The 18,426-nt window shown below is 46.7% G+C and overlaps 1 protein-coding gene across 24 annotated transcripts in view; it reads right to left on the minus strand.

Moving 5' to 3' along the window:
* The window catches only part of PTPRF (protein tyrosine phosphatase receptor type F), a 615,392-nt gene that overhangs the window by 111,212 nt on the left and 485,754 nt on the right, over window positions 1-18,426 (minus strand). For 12 of the 24 annotated variants that reach the window (XM_037906190.2, XM_037906181.2, XM_043552900.1 and 9 more), the window contains one exon: window positions 12,551-12,568. The exons of the other annotated variants lie outside the window; for them this stretch is intronic. In XM_037906190.2, the coding sequence (XP_037762118.1) occupies window positions 12,551-12,568 (18 nt within the window). The remainder of the gene's footprint in view (window positions 1-12,550; window positions 12,569-18,426) is intronic. 24 annotated transcript variants of the gene reach the window in all.

An 18,426-nucleotide genomic window follows, 5' to 3' on the forward strand; every position in this document is an offset into this window, starting at 1 on the left:
TCTCACCTGATTACAGACAGTATCAAATAGCAAAAACAAACAATCTGTGGAACAAAGAACATCACAGAGTTCCCCTTGCCTTTGTTCCCACTCCCCGCCCGGGGAATATCTCACTCAGGCTGTACGCGTCTCAGGGTCCAGAAGTTATCTCGTCACATGTCTAGAGTGCCAGGCGCACCAAGGGTACAAACGATAACAGCCCCCAGAACATAGCGAGAGTCGCGCTAAGCACATGAGACCAAGGCTATGGCTACTCTGCACCTGAACACTTCGTATGTAATTTCCAACCATCTCAGGTGAACTGTGGTCAACCCACATCCGCGCTGGCTGTCCCACCCATGTTCAGCACCCGGTTGGCTGGATGCCATTTAACATTTCAAAGCCTGCTCACCACCTTGTATGGATGGGACCTAAATCTGGCTGAACCTGAACTCTGCTAACTGAGCTGCAGGTGGAACCTAGAAGGAAAGAGGTGAGAAAATGATAGAGACCCAGAAGAAACCTGGTGACAAGAATAAAAAGTAACCCACCACTGTTACGGGCAAATGCCCAGACCTGGCTCTCTCGGCTGCTCTGCCTGCTTTCCCACGGCAACAAGGAAATCATTTTTAAAGCACCTCCAAGAGCTCAGATTTTTCTGGCTCCAGCAGCTTGTCGGAGGGGAACTCTGCTCACGAACCACACACTTGAACTAGAAGAAAACATTAACCCCTTTGCTTGTAAGAATTTGAACCCATTTCCATCTGCCACGGTTCAGAATAACTGTGAAGAGCAGCACTGTGAATAGCTGCAGAAATTGCCATCTCCCTTCTTCTCAGTTCAAGTGGAGGAGGTCAAACTCGGGTTTTCATATCATTAGAAGAGAAGAGAAAGTGATGTGAATCAACCACCACCCACCTGCATTATTTAGAAGGATAAACTGAGACTGTAGCAGAAGTCTGTGTATCATGGAGAAAAAAATGAACTTCCTGGAGTTCTGCCACATAATACAAATGATGCACAAAGCCCTTGCTGTTGTTGCATTAGAGCTGAAAATGAGGCTTCAGCAAGACAGAGAAACCACGCTACTGCATTCACTCAATATGCTCGTTTCCCCAAACCACAGAGATCTCTGGACCCCTTCGAAATGCCGGGCCAGCCCAACATCTCTCGTGCATTATTGCTGAATTCAGGGGAAATGTTGGATTTCCACATGCTCTCAGTGAAAAACATCTTCAAACAGACAGCAGCATGACAGGCAGCAGGGAAGGAAGCTTCCCGGCCCTGACAAGCTGGAGAGAAGAATAAAATCTAGAGATGGAGAACACCTATTAGGTTATCTAGTGCATGCCCAGGGGCCCGTGCAGGATGGCTCCCGATTGTAATGTAGTAGTGTTCTGTCCAATTCAGTTGTAAATGTGCCAAATTATAGGGCTTCCACCACTTCCCCAGGGACTGTGTGCCACAACCTAGCAGCCTCACTGGCGGGACAATCTCTCTGATATTTAGCCTATTTTACCCCCCCCCCCCCCTTAATTTCCTCCTATTACTCGCTAGGGTGTCTTCACTGCGGAGTTAACTCAGGTGCTGAGCACCCAGGTTAGCTTACCCCAGGCGAGAGCCCCACACTGCAAAGCTGTAGCTAGAATGCTGTGTCGTGGCTGGAACAGCACTCTCCTGCGTGCGTCACTAGGACTTCAAGGAGCGTATCCCATGGTTCTCTGCGCTGCAGGAAGCGGAGCTGCTCTAGGATTCCTTCCCAGTGAATTACAGGAGAATGGTTCTGCCCTTCTGGGCGCATGGAGTGGGGGGGAGGGGAGGAGGGATCGTGGGAAGGCCCTGGGGGACTATCAGCAGCCATTTATCCTGCATCCTCACCGCAAAGTGGGCAGGTTAAAAGAACATGAGAACGGCCAGACTGGATCAGACCAAAGGTCCACCCAGCCCAGTCTCCTGTCTGCCGACAGGGGCCACCACCAGAGGCCCCAGGGGGACCAAACGGAACAGGGCAGTGTATCAAGTGATTTATTTTTTCAAGGGGTCATTGTGTGTGTGGGAGGTCCTCTATTTTTTTTTAAATTGGGGTTGCATTTAATTTCAGCCTCTTTATGGGGTTTTTAAAAAGTTTTCCTGCAGCTTGAAGGCATTTCATTCGTTCTTGTGACTGTTCCTTTTAATTTCCATTTAACTAGCTTCCTTATTTTTGTGTATTCCCCCTTCTGAAGTTAAACAATACAGTGGCGGGTTTCTTTAGTATTTTTCCCCCTATAAGGATGTTAAATTTAATTATATTGTGGTCGCTATTACTGAGCAATTCCATTATAGTCACCTCGAGGACCAGATCCTTTGTTCAACTTATAACTAAATCAAGAATTGCCTCTCCCCTTGAGGTTCCAGGACTAAGGTTACCAAGTCCAGCTGAAAGTCTCTCACTCTCTTTTTAGGGTTCAGAGGAGCAGCCGTGTTAGTCTGTATCCGCAAAAAGAAAAGGAGGACTTGTGGCACCTTAGAGGCTAACCAATTTATTTGAGCATAAGCTTTCATGAGCTCCAGCTCAGTTCATCGGATGCATGCAGTGGAAAATACACCTCTCTTTTCAGACTACACCCAGAGAAGCCAGCTGGCTTGGGTTGAAAGCACCAGTAAACACGGGTGAGAGGGTTTTGTGTGCGGACAGGAGGGGGGTTAGGGGCAACACAAGAAGACATCCTCTTTGTTATTTAGCCTGGTAAGTAAACTTCACTGGGCTTACATGCAAATGCAGACTTATGACCTTCCCACTTTCCTTAACCATTACTTAGCCAATCTATAGGTGCTTAATCTCAAGACACTCAAATATCATAGCTCTGGTGGGGGGAGGAGAGAAAAGCAAAGGAGGGATGAAGGAAGTGACTTGCAAAGAGGACTGTTGCAGATGAAACTCTATCGCAGTGTGGCCAGGGGCGTGGTTCTGAGAACACCACTTTCAGCGTGTGCTTCAGCACAAATCTACAGACTCCTCCGGCCACTGTACAACCTACTCGAGATGTGTCCAGTATAGCTACGGGCATGCGGAGACAACAGTGACCAGGGCCACAGAGCACTGCATGGAGAATGCTTGAGAGGTCCCAGGAGACAAAGGAGGTAAAAGGAAACCTCCAGTCTGTGCCAGAGAAGAGTTTCTGACCGCTACAAAAACAAAATCGCCACTAAACAAATGTAAAAAGTCTGCAATATAATTAACAATAACAGGAAGCTGCCCCATCGTGATACTGTGATGGCAACCAGCAGGGCTGCCAGCGTTGTTTTTCTAGTGGGAAAACAAATGGTGAAGTGATAGACACAGGGAGATGTACATGTTCCCAAGTATCTGCAGGGTGTGCATGCCACAGAGGAGTTAGTTATCTGAAGAGGGGGCCAGGCCATAGCTGGGGAAAGGGGAACAATGTAGGCTGAGGAGGAGGAAAATCCCCAGGCAGTGGGAGCCTCATCTCTTGAGAAATTCACATTTAGTTTGCATAAGGCACTAGAAAACCTACCACAGGGAACAATCCGGGCGGGGCTGAAGGACTGAATGGGTCCTGACCAGCCCTCATCTGCAGAGCTGATGGAAGTTGCTGAGATGAGGGAGTTTCCAAGCACTGATAAATTCTACCCATTCTTTGCAACTACTCTGATTGACAATTGTCAAATCAATGATTAACCATTTACTCACCTGCTGGGGCTTTCTGTCTGTCGTTTCCTCTATGCTCTGCTACCCTATAGCAAGGGCACAGGGCTGGGAATCTGGAGACCTTTGCCACTGACTCTCTGAGTGACCTTGGACAAGTCTCTTCCCCTTTCTCCACCTCAACAGCTCTCTCTGTACACCTGGAAAAATGACACCGACCTTGACCTGCCTTCAGAGCGTGTTTTGAAATCTAGGGGGCTAACAGCTGCCCAATAAGCGTTAATCATTACCATCATTGTCACCCATCGGGGCTCCGGCTAGGCAGGAGTTAGAGGGCAGACGCCCGGCCCCACCTCCCAGTGAGATGACAGCCACACTGCTGATTAGACAAAGAAAATGTGACCGGATTTAAAAAAAATGCTTTTTAAAAAAATGATGCTGAAACACGTCTCAGGGCCCAATCCTGCAAACACTCCCTCCTGGGCAGCACTTGCTACATGGAGGACTCTGGCTGAGGTCACTGACGTACGTGGGGCTACCTGCCCTAGCAAGCACTACACCTGGAGGTAAGCCCTAAAACACGAACAACAAACACGGCATCACTGAAGGAACGAGGGAGCACATTGCTACGCCTTCCAGCTTTTCCACTGGCAAGAGAGACTCCCAGCCAGAGGGTCTGAGCTGAGTAGGGAGGAGCGGCAAGCAGCTTACACTAGAAATGGGTGTCAGGCTATGCTGCTCTACACTGACATGGAAGCAAAGTCTCTTCCCGCAGGCACTGCCCCTCTCAGCCTGCCTCCCAAGCAGGGCTCTGTCTCCAGCCCCTCTCCACCATGGGCAGGAGGAGCACAGGTTGCTAGGAGAGGCACTGGTTGTGATAAGCTGATCTTGATCACAGCTCAGGCCCATTACAGCACAGCAGAGAGCTGTAAGCTCTGAGAAGAGCCCCTGGCTGCTCTCCGGGGCCAGGGATGAGGCTAGACTTTCTGGAGCTGAGGGAAGAAATGGCTGCTGCTGATTGACAAGCAGCTTTTTCTTCTGCACTTAGGCCCCTGTGCCAATCACGTCTTCATTTTGGAGTTTTCTTTTTTTCTCCTTCAACATGGGCGCAGTCGACAGCCCCACAGCCGCTCTCCGAGATTCCTATCTATTCAAATACAGTCGTGCTGCTTAGGGAACATCATTAGCTGGAACGATAGTGCTTAAAAGTGGCATTTAAAAACGCATTGTGAGAACATGGGGAAGAAAGATCCTGATAAGGCCATCAGGCTGGCAGATACGAGGGGGCAGGCTGGGCTCCACTCCCTCCACTGTCGGTACCGCTCTGTAAAAAGCTCTCTAGCTCCAAGACAAGTTTAACTCTCTGAAACCCTAACGCTGAAACAGACAGGAGGAGAGGCTGTGCTGCTCCACCGGGACCCATGCGCAGCTTCTCTAGGGGCTACTTTTCTGCAGACGTTGAACACGGAGCTCTCCCAGGCACACGTGCACCCCAGTTTTAGTAGCAGGGGAACTCCTGGACTCAGCCACGAGGGCTCAAAGACAAGAAGAATTTTATCTTTTCCCTGGACTACGAGGATGAACACAAGTGAAATGCCCAGGAGTCAGAGAACTCACCGCTGAATGTATGTAAGGAAGAGGGTCACAATGCTGGTGCTAATCGATCCCAGCTACTGACACAGACACTGTCCTTTCTCAGCCAGCGGCTCTAGAGGAGATGGAATTTCACCCACCTGGCATCCCTGGGCACCTAGTTACCCCACTCCTCCCCATCCACGTCCTCCATAAGAGAGAAATCCAATGTGTGGCTTCCTCCGCAGTTGCTTTCCATGTCAGCCATTTGGTGAGCAGAACAATCCACAGTGCTGAGGCCTGGTGCCCTACATTTCCCCTCACTACAAGGCACCACATAGAGAGAGGAATTCCTGGGAAACAAGCAGGGAGAACTGGAAGTCCTGGCACAGTCAAGGAATTAAGATGTGATTGGAATAACAGAGACTTGGTGGGATAACTCACATGACTGGAGCACTGTCATGGATGGATATAAACTCTTCAGGAAGGACAGGCAGGGCAGAAAAGGTGGGGGAGTTGTATTGTATGTAAGGGAGCAGTATGACTGCTCAGAGCTCTGGTATGAAACTGCAGAAAAACCTGAGAGTCTCTGGATTAAGTTTAGAAGTGTGAGCAACAAGGGTGATGTTGTGGTGGGAGTCTGCTATAGACCACCGGACCAGGGGGATGAGGCTTTCTTCCGGAAACTAACGGAAGTTACTAGATCGCAGGCCCTGGTTCTCCTGGGAGACTTCAATCACCCTGGTATCTGCTGGGAGAGCAATACAGTGGTGCACAGACAATCCAGGAAGTTTTTGGAAAGTGTAGGGGACAACTTCCTGGTGCAAGTGCTGGAGGAACCAACTAGGGGCAGAGCTCTTCTTGACCTGCTGCTCACAAACAGGGAAAAATTAGTAGGGGAAGCAAAAGTGGATGGGAACCTGGGAGGCAGTGACCATGAGATGGTCGAGTTCAGGATCCTGACACAGGGAAGAAAGGAGAGCAGCAGAATACGGACCCTGGACTTCAGAAAAGCAGACTTTGACTCCCTCAGGGAACTGATGGGCAGGATCCCCTGGGAGAATAACACGAGGGGGAAAGAAGTCCAGGAGAGCTGGCTGTATTTTAAAGAATCCTTATTGAGGTTACAGGGACAAACCATCCCGATGTGTAGAAAGAATAGTAAATATGGCAGGCGACCAGCTTGGCTTAACAGTGAAATCCTTGCTGATCTTAAACACAAAAAAGAAGTTTACAAGAAGTGGAAGATTGGACAAATGACCAGGGAAGAGTATAAAAATATTGCACAGGCATGCAGGAGTGAAATCAGGAAGGCCAAATCACACCTGGAGTTGCAGCTAGCAAGAGATGTTAAGAGTAACAAGAAGGGTTTCTTCAGGTATGTTAGCAACAAGAAGAAAGTCAAGGAAAGCGTGGGCCCCTTATTGAATGAGGGAGGCAACCTAGTGACAGAGGATGTGGAAAAAGCTAATGTACTCAATGCTTTTTTTGCCTCTGTCTTCACGAACAAGCTCAGCTCCCAGACTGCTGCGCTGGGCATCACAGCATGGGGAGGAGGTGACCAGCCCTCTGTGGAGAAAGAAGTGGTTCAGGACTATTTAGAAAAGCTGAATGAGCACAAGTCCATGGGGCCGGACGCGTTGCATCTGAGAGTGCTAAAGGAGTTGGCGGCTGTGATTGCAGAGTCATTGGCCATTATCTTTGAAAACTCATGGCGGTCGGGGGAAGTCCCGGATGACTGGAAAAAGGCTAATGTAGTGCCCATCTTTAAAAAAGGGAAGAAGGAGGATCCTGGGAACTACAGACCAGTCAGCCTCACCTCAGTCCCTGGAAAAATCATGGAGCAGGTCCTCAAGGAACCAATTCTGAAGCACTTAGAGGGGAGGAAAGTGATCAGGAACAGTCAGCATGGATTCACTAAGGGCAAGTCATGCCTGACTAATCTAATTGCCTTCTATGACGAGATAACTGGCTCTGTGGATGAGGGGAAAGCAGTGGACGTGTTGTTCCTTGACTTTGGCAAAGCTTTTGACACGGTCTCCCACCAGTATTCTTGCCAGTAAATTAAAGAAGTATGGGCTGGATGAATGGACGAAAAGGTGGACAGAAAGCTGGCTAGACTGTCAGGCTCAATGGGTAGTGCTCAATGGCTCCATGTCTAGTTGGCAGCCGGTATCAAGTGGAGTGCCCCAAGGGTTGGTCCTGGGGCCGGTTTTGTTCAATATCTTTATGATCTGGAGGACGGTGTGGATTGCACCCTCAGCAAGTTTGCAGATGACACTAAACTGGGAGGAGAGGTAGATACGCTGGAGGGTAGGGATAGGATACAGAGGGACCTAGACAAATTAGAGGATTGAGCCAAAAGAAATTTGATGAAGTTCAACAAGGACAAGTGCAGAGTCCTGCACTTAGGACGGAAGAATCCCATGCACCGCTACAGACTAGGGACCGAATGGCTCTGCAGCAGTTCTGCAGAAAAGGACCTAGGGGTTACAGTGGACGAGAAGCTGGAGAGGAATCAACAGTGTGCCCTTGTTGCCAAGAAGGCCAATGGCATTTTGGGATGTATAGGTAGGGGCATTGCCAGCAGATCAAGGGACGTGATCATTCCCCTCTAGTCGACATTGGTGAGGCCTCATCTGGAGTAGTGTGTCCAGTTTTGGGCCCCACACTACAAGAAGGATGTGGAAAAATTGGAAAGTGTCCAGCAGAAGGCAACAAAAATGATTAGGGGACTGGAACACATGACTTATGAGGAGAGGCTGAGGGAACTGGGATTGTTTAGTCTGCGGAAGAGAAGAATGAGGGGGGATTTGATAGCTGCTTTCAACTACCTGAAAGGGGGTTCCAAAGAGGATGGATCTAGACTGTTCTCAGTGGTAGCAGATGACAGAACGAGGAGTAATGGTCTCAAGTTGTAGTGGGGGAGGTTTAGGTTGGATATTAGGAAAAACTTTTTCACTAGGAGGGTGGTGAAACACTGGACTTTGGTAAATCCAGGACTTTGTCTAAAGTAATTTAAAGACCCTGTTTCTGTGGATCACTTCTTGCTGACATCCGGCGCTTTGGCTGGAGCATCTCCAATGGAAATCAGTGAAACGGAGCCACGCTGGCTTCTGCTCCATTCAAACAGAAACCCTCTCGCTGGCAGCAAATGAAAAGTAGCTGCCCCCTGTGCTTTATACACAGCAATACAAAGAGAGGAGAGAACAAATTCTAACTCTGGGCTAAGGGTCAACTGCAGAAACAGCTCCAGGATGTGAAAGAGAGATGTGACATAAACCCACCCACTCCATTATGGCTCTAAAACTTGCCTTAGACACTGACACTTACTATGTTTTGGCCTTGACAGACCTGGTAGTCTGATCATGTCAATAATGCTAATGAAAACGGAATGAAGTAACAGAGCAAAAAGCCATGTATAAAACAAGTATGGGAAAAAATCTGATCAGTGTCTGGACTGTGGTCTCCAGTTCGCTTCAGTCACTTTTTGGATGTGGGAAAACAGTTCTCATCAAGTGAAAGCTGCACGGGGAGTTTTACAGCGCAGCTATCAGGGGATCCTACTGGGCTTGTGATAATCCTTACCGATCCATCAGAGTGCACCTTTCCAAAGGACAGAAGGCATTGCAGATATGCCAGCCCCATGCGGAGCGCTGTCTCTGGGGCTGGGGAGAGCACTCCACCCACGACCCTCCAGAAGCACTAGAGACGGATTTTTAAGGGCTGGCCTGGAGGAGTGGGGACGGAGCAGGATGTGGACTGAGAATCTGACCTGAGGAGATGGCAAGAGTTTGATGCTGTGGTAAATTCCCCTAAAGAATCTGTGCTCACGAAGGAACACTGGGATGGACTCAGACTCCAAACACTTTTTAAAAAGTCTCTGACAAGCGAATAATTAAAAGCAACATTTCTAGTATTCTTTGGCTCATGCAGTACTACGGACTTTGTACTTTATAATGCAGTCAAATTCCAGCTATTGTAGACAAATACACCCAGCCCATCAGTGGCGCCAATTATGCAAACATGATAAGTACAAACATAATTTCCTTGTCCGTGCTCGTTATGTTCATTCCATCCCAGACCCTGATGACTGGCTTGTTAGGGACCTATTTTGGATGCCTGTGCGCTCTGATATACACCGAAGAGACAGCTGGCGATGTCACTGGACCTGAATGTGGGCAAACAGGAGAAAAGGGAGGTATGGAGTACACGCAGTGGCTCTTTTGGGCTCCTGGTACATTAGCGGGTCTTGGATGGCTCTGAGCTCTCCGGGCCAGCTATTGGAAAGGATCCCACAAATCTTCATGGTTCAGTATCAGCTGTGAACTACAATACTAACCAGGAGGAATACTGATTTGTGTAGTTCTGAAGGGACAGAGTCCACCTGAAGTCCGTCAGTCTACTCGCGCGCAATGAGTGACAAACTATTCCAATAGTTACCCACCTGTGTCTCCCTGCCAACGTCTGGGGTTTTACAATCACATTCTACATTTTAAAAAATATTTGTTTCCCTCCTTTTTGAGAGTGAAAACCCCAGAGAAACAACAAGGAAAACAGCAAAGAAGACCATACACAAAGCACCGTCAAAAGCACAAACACACACCAAAAGAACGAAGGAAAATACTTCCCTTCCCTGTACTCTCCCTCACGTATAGGAATCTTAGGTGTTACCTGTGACAGTAGTGTGGTAACAAAGACAGGTTAATGAAGGGGAATGCTAAAGCTGATCATGTCTCTTTATCATTTCTGGTGCTACCCATGGCCCTGGTACATCACCTATGAAGTGCTAATGTCCCCATGAAACTCTGCATGTCCTGCTCCACACATCTACCATGGCAGGAGAGAACAGCCAAAAGACTCTCTGAGAGATTGATTAAGCTCGACTCCTGAGCAAAACAGAAAACTAACATCATGTTTTACACTTTGAAAACAGAGGGCAAGGCATCATTTCCTCAGACTTAGAGTGGTTGTCATTTCTTGTCCACCTGTTGTCTAACATGCCAAACACTCGCTGGTTCCATGTCTCTCTGAACAGTGTAACAGAACTCTGGGACTGGCCCATCAGCCAGGGCTTCTCCTGAAGGGCGGAGAGATAACATCTGGAGCTAAGAATACTGGATAACTAATAGAATCGTCTCTCTGTGGCTGAGTAATTACGGCAGGCATGGACAGAAAGGACAAGTTTTGTAGTAGCAGGACCAAAAGAAAAGGTTAGTCACAGAAATAAATCTCATCCATGCTCAATGAGGACTGATTAGGAGTTTCTTATCTTAATCTCCTGTTGATCATGCACTGATTCCTACAATTGGGTCTTCCAGTGGTCTAGGCCTGTCCTCATAAAGTATTGGGCTAATGCTTGAAATTCCCAAGCTACTTCACACACCAAAAACCTCTCAACAGAGAATCACACAGATAGTTAGATCAGCGGTCACCCAAACTGATTGTTCTAACAGAGTCAATTTTCCTTTCGGACCAGGCTCATGGATTCTAGAGAAGCTCAAGCAGCGAACTTACCGTAACGAGGAACAAGAGCGCCGCTGGGTACAGAACATGGCAGAACAGTCACATCTAAGTTGACATAACCTCTCCTTTAGAAAAGTGGTTTCATCTAATCAGTTGTTATCTTTAGAAATTCAACGACCTCTGCTTTAAACAAAAGGCGTTAGGCTAGCAGAAATCCTCCAGAGAAAGGCAGAAAGGGGCACATGGCTTCGGTTTGCACTCACAAAAATGTTGTCTTTGACATTCAAACAGGACACATACATTTTAAATAATGTCAAGCACATTCTTAAAATACCTTGTCAGGATTCGAATGGGAGGGATTTATGTTTTATGAGATGGATGATTCTTATTACAGAGATATGTTCAGTTCCCAAGCAGGAGGTATGGAACATCCACACGGTTCTGATGCTGAATCACTAATGTCATCAGACAGCTGTGCAAGGAAAGGCCCAAGAAATGCAATGTGTTGTGTATGCAACACTGGAAGCTCGGTGCACTCAGCTAGTTAGTATTCAATCTGTCCCTTCGTTTTAGGATTTGTAATAGGAATAAAGATGAAGAAATAGTTTAAGTAGCTTGTAACATCACAGCTGTCTATCTTGAAGCATTCCAAAGGTAGGAATGACACATACATAAACCCATTCATTTTTTATAAATAAATAAAATAGTTTCAATCTTTTCCCCTGACCCAGATTTGCTACACAGGCAACTTGATGCAAATACACATGAAACAGCAATCCTCATTGGCTCTAAAATCACTTTACAGGAGCTGAAAACATTAATCCACAGCAACAGAACCAGTTCCAAAGAGTCAAATTATTAACTTCCAGCAGTGATTCAGTGGCGGGTGGGGAGGAGAGAAGGAGCAGCATTGGACAAATGAGATTGTATCGATTTGGAGGGGTAATAATTCTATCCAGAAATGTAGGGGTCAGTCAACAGTGGTAACAGAAATCACAAGAGAACTCAAAGGGTCTTACCATGTAACACAGATTAACATATTAAAGTTAATATAAAAGGACAACTGTGAGTATTAGGCTAGAAAAACAACACTCCAATTGGTAAGTCATTACTGGTGCATACAGGCTGTGAAAAACTAGCCAAAGTCTGTGCATGCTGGGCTGTCAAACTGTAGGTGGGTTTAAGTAATGAAGGCTTAAAGCAGCCAGATCTGTTTCAGATTCATTTGCTCAGAACAAATCTCTATGCTACAATTCAGTGCCAACTGGCTCCAGTGGGATGGGGCAGGCTTTTGGGTCTCCTAAGGAGTGGCTGATTCCTCACCCTCAGGACAGTACTTGAAAGGCAAACACATAGCTCTCAAACCAAGGGGCTGCTTATCTCACAGCCAGATTTGCCTGAACTCTCTAGAATTTACCTTCATCTGCTTAGATTTTCATGCCTGACAGCAGCAGAGTGACAAAAGGTTTGATTGTTCTCTTGTGAAAATGTTACAGTCTTAAACCTACACCACAGCGACTGATCAAAACTCCCTGTGCATCGACACCCAGCAGGTGACTGCTGTCCCATGCTGTACGGAAGTTCAGAGAGTTCGTGAAGCTGCCGGAGGAGCCGGCCCCTCTGGGGCACACGGGAGAAGCGTTTCCAGTTTTCAAACTTTCCGTTGAATAACCCCCTTTCAACAGTGCAACACTGCAATGGATGACTCTGCAAGGAGTCACACTAAAAATAAACCAAAATCAACACGCTAGTGGGAGAGTGCAGATGAGCAAGAGCACTGGCAGAGTCGGGGCTGAGAGAAAAAGCTGGAGATGAGAAACACTGGTGGAGAAGGAGCAGGGCAGACAGGAAATGAAGTGATGTGACACATTTCAGCATTCTTACCTCTGATTGGTGTACCACCTGGTGAGGTAATTTGAATGCAAATAAGATTAGAGAGAAGCGTTAGTACAAAGAGGAAAGGAAGAAAATTATAACTAAAAAGCAGAAAGTTTTTAAAGCTAGAATTTGTATTAGCGCGACAGGAATAAATAAAAAGAAACTGAAAGTCAGAGTGACACTCTTAGGTTAGTAAAGCTCATTGCTCCCAGGAGTGCAGCATCCACCTGGTGTTTGCCATTCCGCTCCTAGCTGCCCACTACGCTGCAGAGGAGGTGCTGGTGACTGGCCTACTCACTTGCATTCATTATTATTCAAGCAGTTGAGATGGAAGAGACATTGGAAAGATGGTGCGGTGCCCTTTGTTCGGTAGCAAGGGGTGAGGTAGTGGAGACTGAGTGGTGTGTGAGCCTGAGTGTGCTGGGAGGGTCGCGGTGTTAAGCACATGGTCGCTGGCGTGGGGCACATTCTGGCTTTCAGGTTAGAATGACCAGTGGGACAAAATCTGCTGATTTAAAGAAATGAAATTAAGGGGAGAGGAGAGCAAAGCCAGCCTCCATGAGAGCCCATTTGTACAAACCCAGTATTAGTTTCCTCTGGCATGGAGATTAGTGTCATGTAGAACTAAATTTATATAGAAAATACTTTCAAACAAAACTACAAAGAATTTCTACTAATCCCAGTGATGAAACAATGGCACACCAGCCACACCTCCCTCATTTCTGCCTAATTTGGACAGTAGCTAGAGGAAAGAATCCTTACCCTCTTTATAAGGGAGCTGAAGATCATTTTTACATGCTGTAATGCAGTGCATCTTATAAGGAGGGCTTTTTGGTAATGAGGTCCAGTAGACTTGATGCAACAGTCAGCAAAAATTTGTATTATCATTGGGTTTAAGATTAGCATGTGGAGCATCAACTATGAGTTTACTATGTGGTTAATAAACAATACATAGTTTCAAGTGTGTGGAAATCCAGGTAGGCAAATTGACAGTGAACCCCTCTAATCCCCAGTTTTGTCCCCTTGGTCTTATTTTGCACATATGAAGGCTGTTAGTACAAGGGAGAGATTCATGCATATCTAATCTGTAGGCAGTTCATGGTAGGTGTTGGTTTTATGCAGATTTGTAAGATCTGAATACCAAGCACTTACCAAAGAAAACTGAGGAATTTAAACAGACAGAAAAACAGGGTTAAACAGGACACAGAGTGTCAAATCATGTTCAGTGTATTGATTAATAAATACCAGTATGCATACACGAGTGCTGTGTATCTCAGATTTACAGCTCCCCATTCCATTATCCACAACAATGCTCACCCAATGGGAAACAAAGAAAGACACTCAAAGAGTTTCTGTAAATACAAAGAAGGCAGATTTTAAGCATGTTTAACTTGCCTCTTAAAAAGTAATTAAAATATTTACACTTATTATCTCTCTCTCCTAACTACTGTTCATTTAGGCAGAAGCCTTGTTCAAATCAGAAATAGCAATTCTGACAGCTCCTTTTAGCATTCTCCTCAGCCAAGATGACATTACTCCATTTTATTTAACTTTATGGCTGGTTATATTCTTTGATGTTTTTGTCCACAGATGAGTGAAGCATCAGGGAAGATCTTGCTGTCGCTGAAGTTGTGGGTAATCTCTCCTTTGCCATAGTGAATCTGCTGCCTATTTATCTATCTTGGTAACTACAGCTACCCTTGACAGAACAGTGACAGCCAGAGATACGTGCACAGCACTGATGCTGCACAGACAGGGAGCAGAGGGTTATTTTTCGTTGCCCAGGTGGAAAGTTTGGTAAGTGCTCAGCTTTCTCTGAAGCGGCTGGTTTTCTCTGCCTATTCCACCCCATGTAAAAAGCCTCAGCACAGAAGGTCACTCCCCCACACAGGCATGGAAATGACACAGAGAACACATCCCTGGAGCAGAATCCAGGAATTCCTTCCATGCTCTTGGCTGGCTGAAGTGGGGTTTATAGTTTTACGCTAACACCATGGAGATTTGAAGCCAGTCGTTAAATCTACCCACCACAGTAGTTAGGCCCTTTTCTCTAATACGCAATTGTCTACACAGAGCTCCAGGAGCAAGTGCACACTTGAAACAGATTCCCTCAAGCTAAGTGTGATGGGCTCATCTTCTCCCCGCACTACAGCTCAATCCCTCTGGCCTAGTAGCCTAAGCCAGCTCTTGCAGGAGGCTCACGGTGCAGAAGAACAATATTCATTCAGGAGCCTAGTCACCCTGCCAGGCTTGGGACATTTTCATTCTCCACTCAGAGGAACACTGATGTGGGGATGTTTGTGGAAAACATGGCATTCGAGGAGCTCCTATAACACTTTCCTGTGAGATGCTCAGCGTGACAGAAAGAACACAGGCAACGAATCCTCAAAAATCACAGGACAAGACCGATTCCCCCTCATACCCCAAAATGCTTAATTACAGAACAGACCATGAAGCTGGCAGCATGACAAACACTTGGACAGATTAATAACTGAGCCCAGCTTGTGTCCTGTGATGGCTAGGCAAGCTTATGACAAAGGGCATCCCAAGCTTTCAGCCTAGTCCTTTGTTTGCACTGAAGGGCTGAAGTGCTCATCGTAAGTGAGAGAACTTAACAGTTCACGACCTCAGTAACTGGCATTAAATTAGCCTGGGCCCTCTCCCTCACTGGAGGTGCAGGTTGATGCACATTGGCAGGAGAGTATGTAGGGGAAGCTGGCACTGCCACTGTCTGTGATGGACCCATTCTCTAGATAAGTGTAGACTTCAGTCTCTGTGGCCTTGCCTGACCCATAATTCCCCACTAGTGCAGCTGCAGCCACCATAGTGATGATGGAAGCATTAGTACAGACAGGACTTGAGTATTTTTACTGGTGGGACTGATAGCTCCACCCAGAGCAGGTCTAGAAACACCAGCGGCTGCATGGCCCTAGCCCTTTCCACTGGTGGAGAGTGAGGGGCTGATTTCTGTTGGACACAGACTCGCCTTAAGGCTGTCAATCCAGTACCTCTTCACAGACACATAGTTCACCCCCCTGATCCCAGTTTCCGAGTATCTCACACTGAACGTAGCAGGAAGCTGGGTTTAGTAATACCCCCATCCCAGAAAGCTCAGTTCAGCTGGTATCAGCTAGTTTCGAATGAAGCCCTATTTAAGGCAAGCCATTGTTAGGGAATGTGACAACAAGAGAGAGGGTTACTTACCTTGCACAGTAACTGTGGTCCTTCAGAGCTTTACCGGTGTGGACCCACTTATTGGTGTGTGCATACATCTCATGCACTGACAGCCACATGGACAAACATTCAAAGAATGACAAATTCTTACTGTGTAGTTCATCTCTCTAAACGTTTTGTCTGGGCCATCTGTCTGCTCAGCCCACTCCTGAGAGAGCTCACACCCTTCACATGGGGAACTGTATCCTTTTGGACCATGCTATTATGCAGTTCTTCTTTTCAGCCAGATGCCCATATGCTTTCTGGATTTACAACCTGATCTTGACAGGAGGCAAGAGCCTCCTGCCAGACTCTGAGCACCTTCCACACTCGATGAAATAAACAATTTTAATGTTCTTGGATTCGGTAAGCTGTTTGGGACAGGGACTATCTCCTCCTGTGCGTCCATGCAGTGCCCAACACAAAAGAGCCCCAAGCCTGACTGGGGCTTTTGGGCACGACTGTAATGGAAGCGGGAGAAGCAGAAGGTGCTCAGCTTCTTGCAGGATCACTTTCTCAGATGGCTGAGCACCCCAGTGATCTGACAACAGCGATAGCCTCTAGGCTGTCACCCACAAGTAACAGATCTGAAGAGCAGGCATCTAAGTGAAGCAGCATAACTGGAGAGAACACGTTTGCTAACAACTCGGAGTGCGCAACTACCCAGGGATAATCTAGGTAAGCACCGCGCACACGGCCACCATGGAATGAGGCATCACACTTGCACTGAGAACGATTGGGGGTCTTCTGCAGAGCCATGTTTTGTGACTTGAATATCAAATGAGCTGCCTGTTAGCAATCGCCAGGTCCAGGACACAGTTCTAGTCGCTATGAATTAAAATACATCATGAACAGGATGACTCTTGTTAAACAAAGCTGTTTAACAGATGCAGAATTTTTGGCCTCACAAAACAGTGTTAGTGAAACATTTCCTCTTCTAACCTCAGTGGGGGTGGGGGCAGAAAGACTTTGTTTGTCTAACCTGTTTTAAAGAGCAGGTTAGACAAACACCTGTCAGGGATGTTCTAGATAATACTTAGTTCTGCCTCAGTGCCGGGGAATGGACTAGAGGACGTACTCAGTTCCCTTCCAGTCCGACACATATGAGTCTTTGTTAGCATTCAGGATAAATGGAACATCTGGTTCCAACATTACTTTCTTACAATTTTTTTAAAAATTTTATCAAACAATTTTCTCATGAGCAAGGCAGAAACGCTTCCTTGAATATGAATCCTGAACCCATGTGTTGGAAGTGACCAACAGGTTGAAAGGTCTGAATACCATAAACTTTGCAAGAGGGTCCTTCAGAGAGCTGTACTGAATTAAAGGTTCTCTGCTCAAGACCCTAAAATTCAAAGTGAGCTCCTGAGCATCAATAGAAACGCTTAGACCTGGTCTACATTGGGAAAATTGTCTCCAGATCACTAACTAGTTTGAAAACAAATTCCCCTAAATCTATTTTAAAACCAGTTGGAGCCATAATGTAAACTAGACTCCTGGTTGCCAGAACCCGTTTTAAAATCACTTAGTATACTACATCTCCAGCTGTTTTAAAATCGGTTTAGCAGAGCCAGTTTTAAAATGGTTAGCAGTCAGGGTAAATTTCTCCAGTGCAGACTAGGCCTTACATCCTGTGACCTTTGTTGATGGTTATGAGGCACTGACAGGAAGTTGTACTTCCAGGACAGAATCACTTTGGTCTTTCCGAGTAATTGGTTTGTGGCAAAGCCTACTTACCACAAGAGGAAGGAGATACTGGTAAGTTTAGTACCGGAAATGTTTAATACAGCCAGGTAGGATCAGATCCTGGATTGTCTATCTGACAAGCTAGAGAAGATCTTGTGCCTACTGCTGTGTTGAACTCGGTAGAAGAACTGTGTGTATGTGGAATAGCCCCACCCCAATTTGCAATAATACACAAGACTTGACATTAAGGAACAGAAAGATTTTGTTCCTGGGTGGGGATACATTCCTTTTATAAAAAGAAACTAAGGAGCCAGCTAACTATAAGAAAGTTTACTAAAAAATGCATATACGCATGTATATAAATAACAGACAAGTGGCAGGAATGACACCCAGGACATACATGAATAGGAGTTTTCTTTCTGACAAAGACTCCAGCTGGTAGTGTTATGGAACTAAACCTGCCTAAGGCTAAGTCGCGGGACCTCCTGGTCAACCTCCTCCTGGCCCTGGCTAAAGTGGCCATCTATAAAACCAGGGTGAGGAGGTTGGCCGATGGAGTCTCCTGCGACTGTGGGGTCTATTTCCGATCCTCTGTCCGTTCACACCTCCGGGCAGAGTTCCTCTGGGCGGCGTCCACTGACTCCCTTGACGCCTTTGAGGAGCAGTGGGTGCTGTCCGAGGTTCTCTGCTTGGTGTCCCCGTCAGGTTCCCTTCGTTTGACCCTTTGACTGCACTCCTGTCCCTGTTGTTCATTAGTTGTCCCCCGTAATTATTTGGTTTCCCAGGTCCTGTGGAAACCCCCCTTAGGCTGGGGGGGGGATCCTTTAGCAGTGGGCGGGCTTTGCCCACCCACTTCCTGGATCCCAATAAGGCTACGACTGGTCTTCCTCGCAATGCACATGGTCTCCAGGACCCCTGTCAGAGGAAGACTAGACCTCTAGAAAGTTCTGGGCAGAGCCCATCTTGAGTATACATGGTCTGAC

The sequence above is a fragment of the Chelonia mydas genome, chromosome 8 (assembly GCF_015237465.2).
Source record: "Chelonia mydas isolate rCheMyd1 chromosome 8, rCheMyd1.pri.v2, whole genome shotgun sequence".
Lineage (NCBI taxonomy): Eukaryota > Metazoa > Chordata > Testudines > Cheloniidae > Chelonia > Chelonia mydas.